Source organism: Dermochelys coriacea, chromosome 27 (genome assembly GCF_009764565.3).
Source record: "Dermochelys coriacea isolate rDerCor1 chromosome 27, rDerCor1.pri.v4, whole genome shotgun sequence".
Taxonomy (NCBI): domain Eukaryota; kingdom Metazoa; phylum Chordata; order Testudines; family Dermochelyidae; genus Dermochelys; species Dermochelys coriacea.
In genome coordinates this window covers 353,598-373,816 of record NC_050094.1, presented here as the reverse complement: position 1 = coordinate 373,816, position 20,219 = coordinate 353,598, and the positions used below count along the sequence as shown (strand labels likewise).

Below are 20,219 nucleotides of genomic sequence, written 5' to 3'. Positions count from 1 at the left end.
GGTCTTGTACAGAGGAGGCCAAGTGGGGTGTCTAAGGGAAGGTTGTAGTTTGCTGGTTATGATTATGCTGTCTGCATGTGTGTATCATTTTTGTAGTTGAAGTTATGAATATTGGCTATGTACTTATATCTTGAAGTGTTTTGATTCTAAGTAGCCTCAGTGAATCATTTTCTTAGCTTCTTGAGAAAGGACTATTCTCAGTAAGTGCCCAATCAAGAAACACTTAACTGACAATGGACTTTGGTAGACATCAATCCACATCTGAGCTTTCCTGGGAACGTTCAAACTAACATGTAAACAATGGCGTCTGCCTGCAAAAAGCTGAATCATTCATAGACATGTGACTTGCCCAGGTGACTGCAGACTCCATCTTGTGGAGGGTATTTTACGTAGGAGAAAAAGGGATTTCCACCCACAAGAGAGAGACTATATAAGGTCCTGGAAACCCCTCCATTTTGTTTTCAGCTGGCTTGAAAGATAGCCTCTCCACCCCAAAGAGATGCCTGAAAGAAACTGGAACAAAGGACCATTATTATGGGTGTGTGAGTGATTGCTGGACCCAGACTAGGAAGGAGTCTAGTCTGTCAAAGAAGCTTATTAGAACATTTTTGAGGGTGAAATTTACCTGCATTTAGTTTTCTACTGTATGAGGCTTAGATTTGTGTGTTTTATTTTATTTTGCTTGGTAACTTACTTCGTTCTGACTGTTATTACTTGGAACCACTTAAATCGACTCAATAAGTTTATGGAGGAGATGGTATGATGGGATAATGTGATTTTGGTAATTAATTGATCTTTAAATATTCATGATAAATAGACCGAATGGCCTGTGATGGGCCTGTTAGATGGAGTGGGATCTGAGTTACTACAGAAAATTTTTTCCTGGGTATCTGGCTGGTGAATCTTGCCCATATGCTCAGGGTTTAGCTGATCGCCATATTTGGGGTTGGAAAGGAATTTTCCCCCAGGGCAGATTGGAAGAGGCCCTGGAGGTTTTTCCCCTTCCTCTGTAGCATGGGGCACATGTCACTTGCTGGAGGATTCTCTGCTCCTTGAAGTATTTAAACCACAATTTGAGGACTTCAATAGCTCAGACATAGGTGCAAGGTTTTTCGCAGGAGTGGGTGGGTGAGATTCTGTGGCCTGCGTTGTGCAGGAAGTCAGACTAGATGATCATAATGGTCCCTTCTGACCTTAATATCTATGAAAAAAAATCCTATTTTTTATATTTAATAAAATTACTTTTTGCTTATTAATTAACCCAGAGCAAGTAATTAATTCCTGGGGGAGCAAACAGCTGTGCATATCCCTCTATCAGTGTTATAGAGGGTGAACAATTTATGAGTTTACCCTGTATAAGCTTTATACAGAGTAAAACAGATTTATTTGGGGTTTGGACCCCATTGGGAACTAGGTATCTGGGTGCTAAAGACAGGAGTACTTCTTAAGCTGTTTTCAGTTAAGCCTGCAGCTTGTGGGGGACGTGGTTCAGACCTGGGTCTGTGCTGCAGCAGGCGAGTGTGTCTGTTTCAACAAGGCAGGGTTCTGGAGTCCCAGGCTGGCAGGGAAAACGGGCTCAGAGGTGGTCTCAGCACATCAGGTGGCAGCTCCCAAGGGGGTCTCTGTGACCCAACCCGTCACAGGCCCATGCAGCAGAAACTGTAGGACTGGGCCTAAAGTGCTGCTTGGAGCAGGAAATTAGTGAACTTTAATTGACATTAAGTAGGCTTATTATTAGCACTGAAGGAACGTTCCATGCTCTGGTCCATGGAAAACCTCTTCTGGTGTGTGAGTTGATGTGAAATGATCGTTGGTGTTCCTTAGCACAGAATCTGTCTGAGATCCCAGCATCATGATAATGGCCCACGCACCTAGACAAGTGGCTCAGTGAGAGAGCCCCTGGACTGTGCATCTCAGCCACGCATTGTGCAGTGAGGAGCCAGTCTGACTCCAGCCAATGGTAACAGGATGAGCAGGACGCTGACTTATTGTGTTTATTAAAACTTTAAAAAGCAGTTGGACATTTTGATCCCACAGTTTCCACACTTTGCTGGGACGCCCTAACTCACACTTGGTAGAACTTCATTCCTTCTGAGTAGCATCTTGCTACAAGGAGTTGTAATAACTTCACACGCGGTATAAGATTCAGTTCAACATGCGTAAAGTGATCACATTCCAGCCCTCTGTGAATGTGTCGTCTCTGCAAACCTGTCTCTCCTTCCTAGGCCCAGGGCCTAAGAGATGAAAGTGATTTGCTGCTTTAAACATACCAGGTTCTTTTTGCTGCCTAATTAGGGCTGAGGTTAACTCACTGTTTGCTGCCAGTTGGTGGCAGCTTGCTACTAATTTCTGTACATGCACCTAGGGGCTTGTGTGTTGAGATAATAACAGCAACTTCCAGGCTAAAATCATCCTGGCCAGCTCCCATCCAGACCTGGGTACAGACTCAGAAAAGCAAGCACTGAATATATAACACCAAAAACTCAAGCAAGCTCTACTAACAGTTATGGGAGGCAGCTGCGTGCGGCAGGGATGTGGGAGCTACTGGCAGCGTCCCATCATATCGTTGCAGTTCGTGATATACTCCTGCCACACATGAGTCTGTAACAGCCACAGCCCATGGCAGGAAGACAGGAATCCCATCCCCTCCGGCATCAGTGGGTAACTCGCAGGCACAGCAGGTACAGGAAGCTGTGCCACTTAACGTAGGCAAGTCGCCTGGGTGCAGAGCCCCTCACTCCTGGCCCGGATGCTCCCCAACTGTCCACTTGGCTTTTACATCCCGCAGAGGTGCAATGTCTTCATAGGTGGCAGTTTGTTCGATCTCTAAGCCCTGGGCAAAGAAGAGGGAGACTGAGAAGGAAACGTTCCCAGAGACCTGGTTCAGCCCTGAGATATGCCCAGGCGCCTCCCTTGGCTCACCCGTTGCTGCACAAGCTGAGCTTAGGGCAGAATTGGGAATTCAGTGTGATGTTAGTTGGCAGAAGAGCTTTACCAAAGCTGACTCCTCGCCCCCAGCCCTCCCTCCCTCCCATCTCCAAGGCTGGCCTGGCAGTGCCATCTTCAGGCTCATTCCCAGGGATATATGGATTTTTGCCTTTTTTTGCTCCTTCATGATTTACAGAGAACCGGAAAGGGTTTATTTGTTTCCCTCTGCTTATTTTAGACAGAAATTCAGGCCTTCTCTACCCTGGCAGACTCTGTGATGACCAGAGAACTAGTGGCACTATGACCGCACAAAAGTCTGGGAGCTGCCTCTGAGAGGGGAAAAGATTTTGAGGCAGGCTGTTTGAAACGCTTAGTTTTTCATGGTTTTGTTAGCATTTATTTAACTCCAATATATAGGCACAAGAAGTAGGGGTGCGTGGGATGCTACAGCACCCCCAGATTTTGTGCCCAGTGTCCTGGCCACCGGCTGCCATGCCTGCTGCCTGGGGTCCCGGCTGCCATCCCATGCCCTTGCGCAGCTGCCGGCCCCGCATGTGGTGTCCTGGCTGCCAGCTCCAGGATACCACCCGGGGGTAGGACCGGCTGCTGGCACCTGCATGCAGGGTTCTGGCTGCCAGCCGCGGGTTTCACTCAGCCACTGACCCCATGCCCAGGGGCTCCACTGCCAGCCCTGGGGGTCCTGCCCCGCCGCTGGTCCCACGCCAGGGGCTCCACACCCACCCCTAGCTGTGGCCCCAGCCTCTGCCACCTTACCCCTGTCTGTGCCCCCCCTCACCCCCCCGCTCCCAGAGCCACAGCCCTGTTCCCGGTCCCAGCTCTAGGGGATGGTGAGGGGTGCAGTCAGGGATAAGTGGTGGTGCAGCTCAGCACCCCCATTCCAAAAACTGTTCCAGCACCACTTCTCCAATACACAACACACACTTGGGAGAAAGGACGTCAGTCTTAAAGATCCACTTCTCCTCCCCTTCAGCTCGCAATGTACATCTGAAACCCTCAACAAATGAGCCGCCCTGCCCAGCTCACTGCTTCAAAAATATTCCTATTATATTAACTATTATTAACCTAATTAATACGATATTGTTAACTTACCTCATACGTATGGTCCTCATCAGAGCTGGCCTTGCCGTCGCCCTAGTGGGAGGGGAGAAGCACAGGGTAAATGTAGTGATATTCCTTACCACCGTGTCCTGCCATTTCTGGGCTCTTCCGTGGGCTGCTACCAGAAAGTCTGTGTCGTTAAATGTTTCCCCCCAAGTGGGTGTAAAACCAGGGTGTGGTCAAGCAGCTGTGCCCTCGGTGAAGTGGGGCAGTCCAAGAACAGACCCGCTCAGCATGGTTGTGTGTGAATGGCCTGGGCATGTTTCCTATTGTGATGTCCTGGATTTACGCTGAGTCCTTGGTGTAAACCAACCCGGGTTAAGCCACGCGATGCACTCAGAACAACCCAGGCGCCAAGGATAACAGTAAGCTGTCTGGGTAGCGGGGGCCTGCTTCCACGCTCAGCCACGCCAGCCCCACTCCAGATCTAAGCCTGAGGTATTCACCGTTAGTGCCCAGACTCCTGATATTTCCCTTGGAAGAGCCAGGAGACATCACTGAACCCCTATCAGAGGCGACACATGGGGGGGGCATGCAGGGTCATGTGCCCCCAGATTTGCTCACATGGGCTGAGCATGCTCAGTAACACTGCTGAAGCTGGCTGCCCTCACTCTGCCCCTCTCCTCCCACTATCTCTGCCCTATCCCCACTAACCCACTAGACCCAGAGCTTCCCAGGGGCATTCCAAGTGCTTCCAGGGCTCCCTGGGGCTAAACACTTTATTCCTCCAAGCAAAGGAAGACAGATGTTCCTCCCTGAGGCCTGGTCTACACTTAAAACTCAGGTCAACATAGCTGCGGTGCTTGGGGGTGTGACAAATCCACAGCCGCTGAGTGCCGCAGCGGTGCCAGGCTAACCCACAGTGTAGCCGCAGCGAGATCGATAGCAGACTGCTTCCGTCATGCTAGCGACCGTCATCCAGGGAGGTAGAGTTCCTGCTGCGACGGAAAAACCGCTTCTGTCGCTGTGGTGTGTGTCTATACTACAGGCTTCCCATGGTGTAGCTGTGGCGCTGTAGCCCCTGTAGTGTAGAAGTCCTTGGCCTACACGTTTCGACAGCCACTAGGTGCCACCAGGGTGAGGCAGTGCAACCCCTTGCTGTTCTCCAGGGCTCTGCCAGCTGTGGGTGAGGCCCAGATGGCAATATCCCGTATAACTCCCCCGCAGCTGCGAAGCAGTGGGTGGAAGGGACTAGCTATCCTCCTCCATCTTTTGCATTGCCTTGGGGACCTAGGCCAGGTACCCCAGTTCTCAGAGGAAGCTGTCAGGAAGAGCGCATTGGTTGAATAAAGAAAAGGAGTACTTGTGGCACCTTAGAGACTAACAAATTTATTAGAGCATAAGCTTTCGTGAGCTACAGCTCACTTCATCGGATGCATTTGGGTTTTTTTTCCACCAAATGCATCCGATGAAGTGAGCTGTAGCTCACGAAAGCTTATGCTCTAATAAATTTGTTAGTCTCTAAGGTGCCACAAGTACTCCTTTTCTTTTTGCGAATACAGACTAACACGGCTGCTGCTCTGAAACCTGTGATTGGTTGAATAGACACAATGGAAATGAAGCCTCTTGTGACACAGCTATACACCCCCACAGCGAAGGCGATATACCTGCCCTGGCTCCAGGGCCATTAGCTCCCCACCCCTTAGGAAATGCAGGAGACCTCTCCCCATTCTCAGCAGGTCTCAGAGCGATGGCTGGGAGCCTGGGATGACGGTGCTTAGACAGGCCTAGGAACATGGTCCCCCAACACGTCATGCTGAGACATTCCAAGATGCCTCGCAGTGTGGAATGGTCAATGCACCTTCTTGAATGGTATTTCAGTAGGAGGCGTCCAATACTCACTTTCTCCAGGAGCAGGAGCATGGGGACGCTCACAAAGATGACCAGGAGAATGGACTGGATCATGATGATGACGTCTTTCACGCTGTTCCGTCTCTGGACCTGCTCAATGGTGCTGAAACCTACAAATGGGGCAACGGCAGGATGGGGCACTTTGAACCCTTTTCAGTGCCTCTCCCAGATGGGAGGAGCAGGAGCTGGCTGGAGTTTTGTTACAGAACAGCTGTAAGGGCCTACGACAGGGGCGGGCAAACTTTTTGGCCTGAGGGCCACATCGAGTTTCAAAAATTGTATGGAGGGCTGGTTAGGGGAGGCTGTGTCTCCCCAAACAGCCAGGCGTGGCCCAGCCCCCGCCTCCTATCTGCCCCTCCCTCCCGCTTTTCGCCCCCTGATGGCTCCCCTGGGACTCCTGCCCCAGACAATCCCCCTATCCCCTGACGGCCCTCACCAGGACTCCTGCCCCATCCACCACCCCCTGCTCCCTGTTCCCTAACCACCCCCAGACTCTCCACCCCTGACTGCCCCCTGCCACCCCATCCAACTCACCCTCTCATTCCTGACTTGCCCCCCTGGACCCCTGCCCCATCCAACCACCCCTTCTCCCTGTCCCCGACCACCCCCAGAACCTCTGCCCCTGACTGCCTCCCACTGCCCCATCCAACTCCCCTCTCCTTCTTGACTGCTCCCCCAGACCCCTGCCCCATCCAATCCCCATGTTCCCCGCCCTCTGACCGCCCCAACCCCTATCCACACCCCCACCCCCTGACCACCCCCCCCAACTCCTCTGCCCTCTATCCAACCCCCCCTGCTCCCTGCCCCCTTTCCGCACTGCCTGGAGCTCCAGTGGCTGGTGGCGCTACAGCTGCACCGCCCAGAGCACCAGGTCAGGCCGCGGCTCTGCAACTGCACTGCCCAGCTGCCCAGAGCGTTGAACCGGTGGCGTGATGCACTGAGGCTGCGGGGAAGGGGGGACAGCGAGGGAGGGGCTATGGAGGAGCCTCCCGCTCCAGGAGCTCAGGGGCCGGGCAGGAGGGTCCTGCGGGCCGGATGTGGCCCGCGGGCCGTAGTTTGCCCCCCTTTGGCCTAGGAGGAGGAACTTAGCATGAAAGGGCCGCCTAGCCCCTGACTTCGGCTCCAGAGCGCATCCCAGGGTTCTGCATGGAGTAATGAGTGAACGGGTGAAACCGAAAATTGATAAAGGGAATTCTAGAAAGAAAGAAAGAAAGAAAAATGCCTGCTTTGCTTTCACGACAGCCCCGTTTGCACCCCGTGAGCATCACGGACTTGCTTTTCTGATGGAGAAAAACCTCCCAGTTGATTCAAGAGCTTCCCTGACCGGCTGTTTGCTGTGACCTCCCATCGGCTCTTCTCCCTACCTCTCTCTGCTGCTGATACCCTCTTCTGCCTTAGGAGTAAAAAAAACCGAGGAGTACTTGTGGCACCTTAGAGACTAACAAATTTATTTGGGCAGTCTTTAAGGTGCCACAAGTGCTCCTTGGTTTTTTTGCTGATACAGACTAACATGGCTGCCACTCTGAAACCTTTCACTTCAATCTCTCTGGTCACTCGATTACAGACCTAAGAGTGGCTATCCTTCAACAAAAAAGCTTCAAAAACAGACTCCAACGAGAGACTGCTGAATTGGAATTAATTTGCAAACTGGATACAATTAACTTAGGCTTGAATAGAGACTGGGAATGGATGAGTCATTTCACAAAGTAAAACTATTTCCCCATGGTATTTCTCCCCCCCTCCCCACCCCCCACTGTTCCTCTGATATTCTTAAAAAGAAAAGGAGTACTTGTGGCACCTTAGAGACTAACAAATTTATTAGAGCATAAGCTTTCGTGAGCTACAGCTCACTTCATCGGATGCATCCGATGAAGTGAGCTGTAGCTCACGAAAGCTTATGCTCTAATAAATTTGTTAGTCTCTAAGGTGCCACAAGTACTCCTTTTCTTTTTGTGAATACAGACTAACACGGCTGCTACTCTGAAATCTGATATTCTTGTTAACTGCTGGAATTAGCCTACCTTGCTTGTCACCATGAAAGGTTTTCCTCCTTTCCCCCCCCTGCTGCTGGTGATGGCTTATCTTAAGTGATCACTCTCCTTACAGTGTGTATGATAAACCCATTGTTTCATGTTCTCTGTGTGTGTATATAAATCTCTCCTCTGTTTTTTCCACCAAATGCATCCGATGAAGTGAGCTGTAGCTCACGAAAGCTTATGCTCTAATAAATTTGTTAGTCTCTAAGGTGCCACAAGTACTCCTTTTCTTTTTACTCTGAAACCTGCTACCTTAGGAGTAGTGATTCATACCCTTTTCCATACTGTGACCCCTAGCCCCTGTCCATCTAGCCCAGATCCAGCTGGGACACAATTAGTAATATGGAAGGGCATGACCTGCTGACGCCTGTTTGTACCTCAGCCTGGGGCGAGAGTTCCTCTTACAGATTAGGGGGGAGCTATGAGCTGATTCAGAAAGTCCTGGAGCCCCAGGAGACAGGGATCCCTGCCAAAATGCTGCCACTGGGTGCCCTAAAGTCCTGAGCGCTTTCCAAAATGCTGTCTGGCTCTCCATGCGTGCAGGAAGCCAGCTCAGTTTGTCTGCAACATGGTAGGATGGGGGGCACTCACAATCTGACATAGGGATATAAAGACACAGAGTTTTAGCCTTAAATAAGTGAAGAACTTTTAGGGCTCCACTTTGAAGGGTGGGACGGAGCCACTAGCCTGCAATGTCACCTGCTATTGCGATTTTCTCATGAGTCTCATGATATTTGGTGCTAAATCTCAGCTCTGGGAGTCAGGTGAATACATAAGAGTGTCAGCTTTTGGGGGTTTTATGTTTGCTTGGTTTGTTTTTAAAAGTAAGTACATGCGCTCCTGGTCATGGATAAAAGCCTGAAGACATGAACCCTAAAGGATCCAGACCCAGAAGGGAAATAAAGAGAACTCCAGTTTAAAATCTCATGATTTTAAGCCCATCTTGTGATCCGGGGGCATGGCGGATGATCTGTGAGTGCTGAGGGATGGCCAGATCCATGGGTAGCCCTGCTCTGGGGATGGGGAATGTCTCCTTGAAATGCTCCCCAGAGAGCAAAGCAAGCAACCTCCCCCTGCCACATAAAGCTGGGCTTGCAAGTGGAAGGGCCTTGTACGCACCACCACATGGGCAGCCAGGAAAGGGCAGCAAATAGCTCTTTCTGAACATGACATGCTTGGACGGCGACAAGTGCAAGGTGTCCAAATGACTTTTCCTGGCCTTCCAGGTGAGCTGGTGGTATCTGCACCAGAGACCTGGAACCGACATAAAGCAGGTGCTGTCCCCTCAGCACAGTGCCTTGGGCATGCTACGCCCATGTGTGTGTGATGGAGCCCAGAGCAGCACCATGAAGATATACAACCCAGTGTGAGCGACTGGAGGCAGTCACAGAGCCATTGGCCAGGAGAGCTAGGGTTCCCTATTACTTGGGTAACTGATAGGTCTCAAAATGTAACTGTGAACAGGGAATCAGCATCGAGCAGGTGTGTTTCCAGCAGAGTCCTGCAAGAACTGGTTCTTGGTCTTATACTAATTACCATGATATTATTAATGACCTGGAAGAAAACATAAAATCATCACTGATGATATTTGAGATGACATGGGGAGTGGTAAATAATGAAGGGGACAGGGCACTGATTCAGCACAGTTGGATCACTTGGTAAGTTGGGCACATACAAACCATATGCATTTTAATACAGCTAAATGTAAATGTGCACATCTAGGAACAAAGAATGTCGGCCATACTTACAGGATGGGGGAGGGGGCTACCCTGGGAAGCAGGGACTCTGAAAAAGGTTTGAGAGTCATGGTAGTTAATCAGCTAAACATGAACTCCCAGTGTGACACTGTGGCCAAAAGAGCTAATGTGATCCTGGGATGTATAAACAAGGTAATTCTGAGTAGGAGCAGAGAGGTTATTTTACCTCTGTATTTGGCACTGGTGTAACCACTGCTGGAATACCATGTCCAGTTCTGGTGTTCACAATTCCAGGAGGATGTTGAAAATTGGAGAGGGTTCAGAGAGGAGCCATGAGAATGATTAAAGGTTTAGAAAACCTGCCTTGTAGCAATAGACTCAAGAAGCTTAAACCATGTAGCTTAACAAAGAGAGGATTCAGGGTGACTTGATCACAGTCTGTAAGTACCTACATGGGGACCAAATGCCTGGTAATAGTCAGTCTAGCAGAAAAAGGTCTAACAGGATCCAATGGGTGGAAAAGTTGAAGCTAGACAGATTCTGCCTGGAAATAAGGGGCACGTTTTTAACAGTGAGAGTAATTAACCATTGGAACAACCTACCAAGAGTCGTGGTTATCACTGGCAGCTTTTAAATCAGGATTGGATGTTTTTCTACAAGATCTGCTCTAGGAGTTATTTTGGGGCAGTGCTCTGGCCCGTGTTATGTGGGAGGTCAGACTGGATGATCACAGTGGTCCCTTTTGGCCTGGGGAATCTATTCATTTATTTATTACCGGTATTGCGGGAGTGCCTAGCTGCTTGGTGTGAATGGCAGGAGCTGACCCCAGTTCTCTGTGATAAAAATATGGCAATCAAGTTAAAAGGTAGGGTGTATAAACATTGTAATTCAACCCATCCTAATGTAGGGGACAGAGACGTGGCCAACTAGGGGGAAGGCGATCAGTATGTTCTCTACCATGGGAATGAAGATGTTGAGAAGGTTAAATGCATGGACATGCTGTGATAGAAAATGGAATGAGGTTGTGAAGGACCCAATGCGGATTGCCCCAATTGAGGACAAATGATGGAAGCTAGGGTATGTTGGTGTGGTTGTGTCCAGTGCAGACCGGGAGTGCTATTGGTAGGGTAACCCTGGCAGTGATTGTGGATGGAAGATGAGCAAGGAGGAGGCTAAAGACTAGGCACGTGGAGCAGACATCAGCGGATGTTAGAGACACCAATTTGCACAACAGCCAGCCGTACAATCATGAGTTTTGGAAGAAGGCTATAAAAGTCCCCAACCCCAAATAGGGAAGTGGCAAGAAATCAAGAAGATTGTGGTAGCACTTGGGCGCTTCCGTCATGGACCAGGACCCCATTGTGCTAGGCACTGAACAAACGCAGAACAGAGGGATGGTCCCTGCCCTAAAGAGCTTACAGTATGGGGGACGTGCCAGCAATGGTACTTGCCCCATTGAACTGCGGGATGACTGGCACCTTCATTTTCCAGAGTAAGCAGCCTGTTCTCAGTTAGACACCTGGTGCTCCAGGCTGAACGTCCTCAGGTTGGTAGGTGTAAGTTAGACCTGTAATGTGAGTATTCACACCCGTAATGCGAGTTCTCTGCACTTCATGTATTTTACAGTGTGAAAAGGGGCTTTTTTACACAACCTTTCTGGAATGATAATATTCTTATCATTTCCTGTGTATCCTGGGATTGCACTCATGGGCCTCATTCCTGCTTGGCCCCATTATGCAAGGTGCTGTACAGAAATAGAGGCAGACACAGTCCCTGCCTGAAACAGCTGAGAGTCGCAGCAATGGTTTGCTGTGTTTGTTCCTGTGTTTCATAGCTTCCAGCCCATAGATTCATAGAGTCACATACATCCATATATTTTAAGGCCAGGAAAGGCCATTAGATCCTTAGTCTGCCCTCCTGCATCATACAAGCCAGAGAAACTCACCTATGGATTCCTGCATCTAGCCCAATGGCTTGTGGTTGAACGAGAGCACATTCTGAAGGGGGTTTGAGAGAGAAATGAGAGCTGAAATAAGTCAGAAACCATGCAAAGAACCTTGGGGGCTCAATTGCCACAATGGGAATAGCTGAAGGCCCAAATTATCCCTTTTATTAATCAGGATTGGGAAGAGCCTAATGTATTACTGAAATTCAAGTCCAGCCTGATATACACGGCATCAGATGCAGGGCTCCTTTGCTGTTGGGATCTGGGTCGCAGCCCCTTCTTGCTGCGTGGCTGCTAATGTGTTCAGGGGGTTCTGTATTGCTGTGTAAATGGGTCAGACTGGAATTTTCAAAGCACCATCATTAAGGCTAAGATTTTGTCATGGCTGTTTTTAGTAAAAAAAGCCTGTGGCCTGTCCATGACTTTTACTAAAAATAGCTATGACAAAACGGAGAGCTCAGCTGCGGGGTCCCCACATCGCGTACAGCAGCTAGGCAGCTGCGGGGACCGTGGTGCTGGAATGCTTTTTATAGTGGAGGTGCTGAAAGCCAGCAAAACTATCCCCAAACTTTTTACCTCATGCCCCCCCCACCAGAGCTGAGGCCACGAGCAGGGCCGTGTCTCCAGGAGGGGAGGGGGACACAGACAGGGATAAGGGGGCCAAGGCTGGGGGCAGGTGCGGGGCCAGTACCGGAGCATGGGGCCGGCAGCCAGGACCCTGCATGTGCGCCCAGGAGCGGGGCCGGAAGCTGGGACCCCACGTGTGGAGCCAGGAGTTGAACAGCAGGATCCTGCGTGCAGGGCCGGCAGCCAGGACCCCCAGGCACGGGGCCAGGAGCCATGATGCGGGACCCCACGTGTGTGGCTGGGAGCGGGGCCAGCAGCTGGGACCCCATGTGCTCAGCTGGCAACCGGCACCCTGCGTAAAACCTGGGAGTGCTGCAGCGCCCCCCACTTCCCTACTTCCCGCACCTCTGTGTGGGGGCCACTTGGAGCTCCAGGGTCCCCTCTGCCACTTGTGGCAGTCAGGAGCTGTAGGAGTACCCCACAGCTCCTGGCTGCCATGGGCTGAAGTCACTGAGGTAACTGGAAAGGAGTACTTGTGGCACCTTAGAGACTGACAAATTTATTTGAGCATAAGCTTTTGTGAGCTACAGCTCACTTCATCAGATGCATTAAGTCACAGGTTCTGTAACTTCGTTGATCTCCCTGAAAAAATCATAGCCTTAATCATAAGGGATCCTATTGGAGTGGGAGTTAGATGCCAACATCCCTTCAGTGCCTTTGAAAATCCTGCCCAAAGGTTTTAAGTAGAAAACTTGAAAAAATCCATATGAGATAGATAGATAGATAGATACGGTGTATGAGGATAGAAGGACGGGTGTGTATAGGGATAGATAGATAGATAGATAGATAGATAGATAGATAGATAGATTAGGTGAGTGTGTATGGGGACACATGGGTGTGTATGGGGACAGATGGACAGATATATAGTTGGCTGTGTCTGGGGCTAGACAGAGACAGCGATAGCACATCTCACCTATTACTCTCAGTTCACTCCCACACGTGCGTATCCGTCCCAGATCACGAGCCAGGCTCTTATTTTCACACAAGTAAATGCCGTTGTCTTCAGGCTGGATTTTGCTGAAGGTGATAATTACAAATGACTCACTCCTGTTCTCGTTCACCCTCGGGTCATTCATATCGATCACTTGGGGGGTTTTGTCCTGTCCAGTCATTTTGTACCACTGCACATCGGCTGAGTTGCGGGAATGGCAGATGAAGTGAACTTGGGTGTTCTTCTTGGCAGCTATGTAACGAGGGTGCTGTCGGAAGTTTGAACAAAACATATCTGAGGAGGAGACAAAATCAGGCCAGGAGGGTAAATTGATAACATTGCATCTTATTAGCTCCTCCAGTGCTTCCCTGTGATGCCTGTGGGCTAATAGGGATCATCCTAGGGCTACTAATACAGCATGCTTCCTGGCAAATGACTGGCAAACTCTCACCAAATGCAGAAATGTAGGTTGACATAAAATGCAATAAGAAGGACTACAATGCTGTGCGTGTGCAAACTGCAGCTTTGCTTCTGTGTGCACCAAGCACAGCCCCAGCATTGGGTGTGCATCAGGCACAGAGCATGTGCCAAAGCTTGTCAGCACTCTTGGCAGTTAGGGCCTTAAATGCAAAGAAAGTCAAGATGTGCACGAGGTTCTCACAAGACCACTGATGTGACTCCACCACACCACACGTACTGCTGCTATTACACTGCCCAGCACCATTAACTCTCTGATACTGAACACCCCACTGCATGCTGCACTGCACAGCACAATTAACTTGTGTCCACTGCATTTTACACTGCACAGCACCATTACAAACTTTCAATGGAAAAATTTTTACCAGCTCTACTTTTAATTATTTACAATTTGCACGATGGTTACATTTCTATGAAGTAGCGAAGAAATATATCCATTCTGTGCTTATTCTGAAGCCATTCATAGGAATTTTTAGCAGTTAAATACTAAATTGCTGCGTTACATATACACAGCATTGTACTTTTATTCAATTATTCCTTATAAGTAGCATTTAATTCAACTGCTTCAGAAAATCATGAATAACCACTACTCATTTGTAACACTCAAGGAGGCTTTTCCTCTCTAATGCAAGCTGCTCACAGTTGCTAATTTAGCTATTTGATTTTATTGCTTCCAAGTTATTCCTGCCTTTCATAATTATAAAACAACAAATAATTTGGAAAAGACAGAAAATCAAATAGCTAAATTAGTAACTGCAAGCAGCTTGCATTAGAGAGGAAAAACCTCTATTACTAGCACCTGTGATATCTCACAGGACACTACCAACAGAACAAAGCTTAAGCCTTAAACAGTATCAAACAAAAAGCACCATAAAGTTACGTTTATTATCAGTAGTCTTAGCTCAGTTCTCTGTTATGGAGTGTGTCTCATTAAGGATCCTTTGGTGCAAGATACCACCGCCTAGAACCCAAGTCATTCAAATGTGCACTGCAGTTCCCTTTGATGATCCATAAATGGCACTAAAGCAATCTGTCAGATCTCGTTCCCAGCATTCCTGTCTCACAAGCAGCTCTGCAACTTTTGAAGACGTTTCGGTCCTAGGCTGACTGGGACTGCAGCGTTTATTTTCTGAGGAGAGGAACCATAGGAAACACTGGTATATGAATTGGCCCTAATGCTGTTATTATAATCATTGTTATTGATTTGCATTGTGGCAGTGCCTAGTCATGGAGCTGTATGGTGCTGTACCAACACAGAACAAAGAGCTGGGTTATCTGCCCTCCCCAGCCAGGCTGGCCCTGGGATCAACACCCTGGGAAAAGTCCAGTCATGCCTCCCTTGCCAGTCACATGACAGACTTCCTGTAGCCAGCTTGTAACAGTGGTACTGTGCAAATGAGACTCTAACTCTGCCTGTGTAACTCATGTGGCCGGTAGTTACACAGCTCCCCTCACTGTGTTTTATTGTAGCATCTAGAAGTCCCAGTCATGGCCCTGCTGGGCACTGCACAAACCCAGAGCAAATCACTAATAGAGCTTAGCCTCCCAACACCGCTGAGCTAGGACTCTTACTCCCATTTTACAGAGGGGCAGCTCAGGTGCAAGGCAAGTCAAGTGATTTGCCCGAGGTCATACAGGAGACCACTGGCTGATATGGGAACTGAAGGGAGATTTTCTGTACCCCAGTCTGCTAGACCATTTCCCCCTCCCTACTCTGCACGCAGAGAGCCAGACAGCCCAGGGTGTGTTGTCCTCCATGCTGCTCTGTGTGCATGTCCCCCAGGCACTCTGGGCGAGCTGCCCTGATTTCCTCAGCATGCACTGGTACAAACATTGCTCAGCAGCATAGTAGATGTAGACTCATGAATGCGGCTGTGTCATCGCTTGTCTGCATGGAAAGGTTGCACTGATTTAAGCTAAGGAGTGAATTTAAACTGATAAAGTTAAGCCAATGCAAACCCCTTGTAGACATTCTTATTTTGGTACAGCGGCTTTTTTCAGCTTTGCTTATTTCAATGGGGAACAGGTTTAAGCTAAACCAAAATAAGCCAGTCCCTTAATTTGAAATAAGAGCATCCACACAGGGGGTTGCATCGATTTAATTAAATTGATTTAAGTTAAATAGTTGCAACTTTCCCATGTAAACACGGTCTCAGAGCAAAAACCGGTTCAGATACAAATGTCTTCTGTGGTTCTCTAAGGAAATGGCAAATTCTGTAGCCAAAGTCCACATGTGACCAACAAGTGGAGCTGAAGGGACTGAAATGTAAGGGAAAATATGCAAATTTTACAGAGGCTGAGAATTGCTTTCACATTATTAGGGCTATTCAGAAAGGAACATATTGATTATAAATTGTTAATAGAGAAATGGGTAGTGGTTTGCGTTATAAATTTTTGCAACAGTTTAAGCATTAAACATATTTAAGAATGAAATAGGGAATTTACTATAATGGGAAAGAGACAGGCAGTAGCTAGGAACCTTAGCTAACTCATCCTCTCAAAATATCTTGAGGAGTGGTTTTCATGTAGTGTTGTAGCAGTCATTCTGGGTATTTTAAAATCACTTTTGATCATTACTAATTCCATTTGATTGGCTGCTTTTCTGTCCTGTACTTTGTAGCAGAGCATTTCATCTTTTCCACTGGACTGCATCAGTGTAATCACTCTGTTGCAGAACAGAGTAAAAGTGATCCTGGCAATGACAAATCTCTCCAGCCCCAAGCTCTGAGGGTCAGACCCTCAGCTGGTATAAAGCAGCACTCCAATGGAAGATCTGGCCCTCAAGGTCCACCAGGTGGCTGCAGCTGGGGACTAGAGGTTGGAGCCACCAGCTGAGTTTCAGCTTTAGAGGATTTTCACTGGGACACTCATTTTCTCTTAACCTTGCCGCATTTTCAGTGGGGGAGTAGGCACCTGAGAGGTGCACTAGGCAAAACTCAAGTGTCACAGATGAGGGCATTCACTGTAACAGTATTATTCAGCTGTACTGACCTGACTTCCGCGGGGTCATGTTTCTTGAGGCTGAGATCTCACCTGAAAGACATGAGAAGAAGAGAAAAAGCAGCTCAGAGCTGGTGTAGTACAGAGAGGTCTCTCTGGAAGCACTCAGCCAGCAGCCTCTGCTGGCAGATAATCCTGGGCTCAGCAGGGCCCATGCAAACGTCACTGGCATTTGGAGGCTCAAGGGGCTATGGGAGCCAGGGGCCTGACTCTCCCAGACATTCTGGCTCTAACCTTCCTCTGGGGCAGCAGGCAGCCTGGGCTGGGGGAACACATCTGGGGCTGAGGGTCAGGTGTGCTCCAGGACTGACTCACTGGCTGGCTTTGGGGTGGGGGAAGGGGACAGTCCTTGCTCACCTACCTTCAGCGGGTGCCCTGACCATTAACTAGCTAACACCTGTGAGCACACACTGCACTGAGCAACCACGGCCCCAGGGCAGAGCTGCTCCAGTCCTCTGTCACAGGGCTGAGACTCAGAGTGGGACGCAGGCTGGTGCAGTGGTTAGAGTGCTAGCCAGGCCTGGGGCTTGAGTGAACTCAGGATTGCACCGTTCTGGGGTTGATACAGGCTGGCTAGCATGATGGTTCAGCCACTAGCCTGGGACTTTGGAGACTGGGAGCCGTCTTCTGCTCTGCTACAGACTGAGTGATCTTGGGCAAGTCACTGTGTCTGTCTGGGCCTTGGTTCCCCAGCTGTAAACCAGGGCCGAGAGCCCTTCTCCCCCAGGGGGATGTGAGGATAAAACCATTAGCACGTGAGCCCAGCTAAGCACCCCACCTCACTAGCTGCTCTAGAGTCTGGCTCCAGCCTTATTTCAACAGCTCCAGATTGCAAACACCAACTTTAACAGACTCATCAAGATAAGTGGAGCCCATAGGGCAGGAATTGCCTGGTCTCCCTACCATGACCCTCACCCCACACCCCTTGTATGTCTTAGGGCCTGTCTACATGGGGCCACTCACAAAGTTAATCCAAATTAAATTCTACAGTGAATTAGTTAAACCGTATTTAATCCCTGTGTGGACACTCTTATTCAGAATTAAAGTGGCCTGAATTTGGTTTAGCTTAATTGACTTGGAAGCATAGACTCAGTTCTTTAGGGCCCCGGCCAAGTCTCTCTATTGGTTGTGCAAAGTGCTAATGCCCTGGTGGGCATTGTGTAAATAAATCAATAACGTGGCTGCATCCCCCAGGAGGGGCTGGTGTGGGACTGGAATGCAGGGTATGATTACACTGCGTTAGAGACTGGGAGTGGATGTGGGTCATTACACAAAGTAAAACTATTTCCCCATGTTTCAGAGTAGCAGCCGTGTTAGTCTGTATTCGCAAAAAGAAAAGGAGTACTTGTGGCACCTTAGAGACTAACAAATTTATTAGAGCATAAGCTTTCGTGAGCTACAGCTCACTTCATCGGATGCATCGAGTCGGAATGTCTACACTGCTATTTTTAGTCCCACAGCCCTAGTCTGAATCAACTGCCCTGGACTCAGAGCCACAGGTTTTTTATCACTGTATAGACACACCCTTGGACTCCTAGCAGCAATTGTGCCCTACACCAGCAACTCCCAAAGTAGCCCACAACTCTCCTCCCTAGCCAAGCACCTCCGCCCTGCAACCTGAGTTAGCCAGCCCCAATCCAGCATCTCCCCTGACATCCTGCAGCGGCTGCACCACTTCCCTAGTGGGGCAGATGGGCAGGAAGCGCTGTTCTGTTTACTGAGTCGCTCCAGTGCACAGCTCGCTCCTTTGCTATTTCTATGAAAATTGATCTGGGTGGTCAGGTGCAATCTGACATGTAGCTTTCCTCCATGGTTGTCTGCCAGCTCCCTGCCCATTCGGGCTGCAGTAATAACAATTCATAGTAATGGTTTAATCATAGAAAGTGAATGTTGACGCTCTATAGCTGTGCCCCTGCTGTTCACCTTGTTTGTGAAAGTTTGTATGAGCGGACACCTCTGTGTATTAATGTTCCCGAACCACCTGTCATCTCCTCCTTCTGTGGGAAGAGTGGGACTTCCAGTTAATTTAAGCAATAGCTGCCCAGTGCTCATGCACTGCTACTTCAGTTTTCTAACAGCAAGAGTTCAATACACCAGTCACATTGGACAGCAAGTTGTAGCTACCCAGCATTTCCCAGCCCTGGAGGGGCTCCGGCTGTATGAACAAGGGAGATGGTACACTGCCTACTTAGCAAGGTTCCCAATAAAAAACTCGGCAGGGTCTTGCTTTTCTTACTTGGCTCCCATCACCGCAGCATCTGAATATCCCCCAAGCTTCAGGGGCTCTAGCCTCCACCCTGGGAAGCAGGCCAGAGCTCCAGACCCCTTGTACAGAACACACAGAGACCAGACATAACTTGGCCAAGGACACACAGGACACCTGTAGTACAGCAAGGAATTGAAGCAGGATCTCACACATCCTAAGCCAGGGACCTAAACTGTGGCACCAGCCTTCTCTCTGCTGGGTGGTTGTTTTGTGGGTTAGAACTGCAGAGCCCAATAGTGAAAACGCTGCTATCGCCTTAGCGAGCAAAGGGCTGAAACCAAGCAGAGCCTGGACATGCCAAGGGCATCACCTAGGCTATTGATTTCTTTCCCTGGGATCCCATTTCTGGGTGAAGTTCTTCAGTGTTGCAACCCAGGACCAGGTGCAATGGGAGAGATTTCAATACTCTGTTGGCAGAATCTGCATTTAGGAATAATTCCCATAAAGAGTTAATGCCGACTGCACCGGCCGATAGCCCCAGTAAGATTAAAGAACATATGAAAACCCTACCTGTGATCAGGACTAACAGGCAGAGCTGGGTGCGGAGAGCTGCCAGACTCTTGCAAGGGGAAGCCATTTCTGAGATAAAATGGCAGGAAAACATCAACGGCCCGGCCTTGCGCTGTGGCTGCAGAAACACTGCTAACTCTCCAACTGGCTTCTTCTTTAGTGCTAAAAATGACAACGCTTTGGCGAAGCAAGACAGGACTTTCCTGTTGATGTAAATCAGGCCCTTCCGGGACAGCCCCAGGGGCTTGGTTTAGCACAGACTCAGATGTGGGCCGTGGCTATGCAGCTGAGTGCATCTTCCCAACCCCTGGGCCTGATGCAGAGATGTGTCAGCAGGAGCAGGGGAGTGTAAAGAAGTCTCCCTTCGGGTCACACTATGCCCGAGCTGGAGGTGTAATTTCCAACTCAAAGAGCCCGGCCCATGCTAGCTTTGATCATGCTAACGCACTAACAACTGCAGTGTATCCATGGTGGCGGGCATGATGGGACGGCATCAGGACTCAGGGCGGCCAGCCCCTCCTGCCGCTATGCTACACGTCTGTGTTTAGCACCTTGATCAGAGCTAGCGTGGGTATGTCTCCTTCAGCTGGGATGGACACCTTCCCACTTCAGTGCAGACATACCCTTGCACACTGACAAAGGTGTAAGTGACACAAGTGTAGCCTCCTTGGGCCAGATCCTCCTTCAGGCAACAGCATGAGTCTGGATTCATTGAGCCACCTCCCGCAGCACTGGGTAGGCACTTCCCTCGCCAGCTTCACATGTTTCAGACAGACTCATGGCACTTCCGCCTGGCCTTTGCTGGGGTGTGCTGAAAGTCCCGAATGAAACC

The 20,219-nt window shown here is 49.4% G+C and overlaps 1 protein-coding gene and 1 long non-coding RNA gene across 2 annotated transcripts in view; one reads left to right on the top strand and one right to left on the bottom strand.

Moving 5' to 3' along the window:
* LOC122457597 overlaps positions 1 to 20,219 on the top strand; it is a 41,277-nt gene that overhangs the window by 5,586 nt on the left and 15,472 nt on the right. The window lies entirely within an intron of this gene.
* On the bottom strand, positions 1,981 to 19,684 carry CD79B (CD79b molecule). Its single transcript, XM_038385509.2, has 6 exons — positions 19,388 to 19,684; positions 16,603 to 16,644; positions 13,117 to 13,428; positions 5,890 to 6,008; positions 4,039 to 4,080; positions 1,981 to 2,833 (listed from the first exon to the last, which is right to left on the bottom strand). The coding sequence occupies exons 1-6, from the start codon at positions 19,479 to 19,481 to the stop codon at positions 2,735 to 2,737; spliced, it is 708 nt and encodes a 235-aa protein (XP_038241437.1). The 5' UTR covers positions 19,482 to 19,684; the 3' UTR covers positions 1,981 to 2,734.